At 28.9% G+C, this 1,835-nt stretch overlaps 1 protein-coding gene across 1 annotated transcript; it reads right to left on the bottom strand.

The window, feature by feature from the left end:
• Positions 1-752: 752 nt before the first annotated feature.
• LOC150027635 (uncharacterized) lies at positions 753-1,426 on the bottom strand. Its single transcript, XM_090302504.1, has 2 exons — positions 1,333-1,426; positions 753-1,218 (listed from the first exon to the last, which is right to left on the bottom strand). The coding sequence occupies exon 2, from the start codon at positions 1,201-1,203 to the stop codon at positions 967-969; it is 237 nt and encodes a 78-aa protein (XP_090158630.1). The 5' UTR covers positions 1,204-1,218; positions 1,333-1,426; the 3' UTR covers positions 753-966.
• Positions 1,427-1,835: the final 409 nt, after the last annotated feature.

Here is a 1,835-nt window from a genome sequence, read left to right as displayed (position 1 = left end):
TTTTTGAATTTGAATTTTTTAACATTTTTGAATTTTAGAAATTCTTTTTTAAAATGTATTTTCAAATTTTTATATTCTATTTTTTTCCAAAATATATTTTTTACATTTCAGATTTCATTTTTCAAAACAAAATTTTAACTTTTGAATTCTCAATTTTTAAATTCAAAATAGAAAATAATTTTGAAAAATTTACTAACCCACAACTCCGTACTAAGATGACTGTTCAATATATTCTTGTCCCTGTCAATTTCAATTGGAGTCAACATTAAATAGTACATTCAAACAAGTCAAAAAGTTGAAACGGACCTAGTAAAATTATGCGCACATTAAAGTTGTCAAATAGATATATTAGTAAAATGCTCTTCAAATTTAAGTTATGAAAATCATAAGAACTTTACAAAATCATTGGAAAATAATAAAGAAATGTATCGTTATTCTTACATACACTTGCAAAAGTGAATCATCAAAATAATAAACATCTATAAAAGTGATATAAAGATCACTATAGTAATTAACGTAACGCGTCAAGATATTTTCAACTAACTCTGTAGGTTTACCCTCACCGTCTAAAATCCTTTTGTGGCTCTGAGTAATTTAGTAATGTGCAAAAGGTAGCATCAAAAGAACACAATCAAAAGGTTCTTGTTGAAATAACATTGTATAACATCATCGTCATGGTTATTTTTGTCAGTAAAATCACACGTCTGCGAAAAAGAAACTTGAAGAAAAAAGGCGAAACAAAGCAACAGTAATTATTGGATAAAACTTTATCTTTAATTTTGTGGGATAAGTTTGACAGCGTATAGGTACAAGAAAAGACAGATGCCATAAGATAGAAGACAGAGTAGCTCCACTAGTTCTGTCATCTCTGTAAAACATTCGAAAACATCACTAGCAGAGTTTAAGGAAAGGTCCTGGTCAACCAGCAACCCAGTGGTCGTAGAAGTCACATGATGATGTTAGATTCTAGGAAACATTAGAGGAGTTGGTCTCAGAGTTGTAGCCACTTGCGAGAGGGGTGGAGGCAGAAGATGAACCTGAACCTGAATCGCCACCACTATTTCCAAAAACGTTTCGAATAGATTCCCCTGTTTTAGAGATAGTGGAAGACACTGTATTCGCAAGGCTGCTAAAAATCTGAGCCTTTATCTGTCCTCTTTTCGGGGGAAGACTCGATTTTTTCTTCTGGGGTGTGTCTGACATTAGTTTGGACCGGATCTGTGAAAACAAAGAGAAAGAAGAAAAAGGAATAAGAAACAGAACAACCTTAACAGAGTATAAAAGGTTCAATTTAAGAGAATTCTTCTTCAAAATACAGAAATCTTGGACTACCTGAGTAATAGGTGCTGAATGTGTTTCCAACAAAAGTTGGGAGAAGCAAGAAAAGAGGAAGAAGAAGAACAAATTTGAGACTAATGATAAAGAAGGTGAAAGAAGAATATAATTTATAAATAATGGGTGGGGAAGGAAGAACCAATTAGAAATTACTCTAGTTTAATAGCTTGTTTTTTTCTTTAATTGTTATTGTGATTTTATTTTTAATTTTATTCTATTATTTTAGATATTTTTAATTTGGTTCATTTAAAAAAAAACATTGTGTACTTTTTATTATATTTATAATTAGGATATTATTTTAATTACACATGTCATTAAGAAAGAAATTAATTGATTGTGTCATTATTTATTTATGCTACATTCATTGTAATCATACAAGTAATTATATTAATTTAATGTTTTTTAAATGAACTTGATAAGATTTCAAACAGTGGTATAAAATTAAAAATATCATTTTGAATATAGAAATGATACAAAAAAAAATTGTAATATAGAATATT

The sequence above is a fragment of the Phaseolus vulgaris genome, chromosome 5 (assembly GCF_051622355.1).
Source record: "Phaseolus vulgaris cultivar YP4 chromosome 5, ASM5162235v1, whole genome shotgun sequence".
Taxonomy (NCBI): Eukaryota; Viridiplantae; Streptophyta; class Magnoliopsida; order Fabales; family Fabaceae; genus Phaseolus; species Phaseolus vulgaris.
Note: the sequence above shows the minus strand (reverse complement) of the source record. Positions and strands in the feature narration are given on the sequence as shown.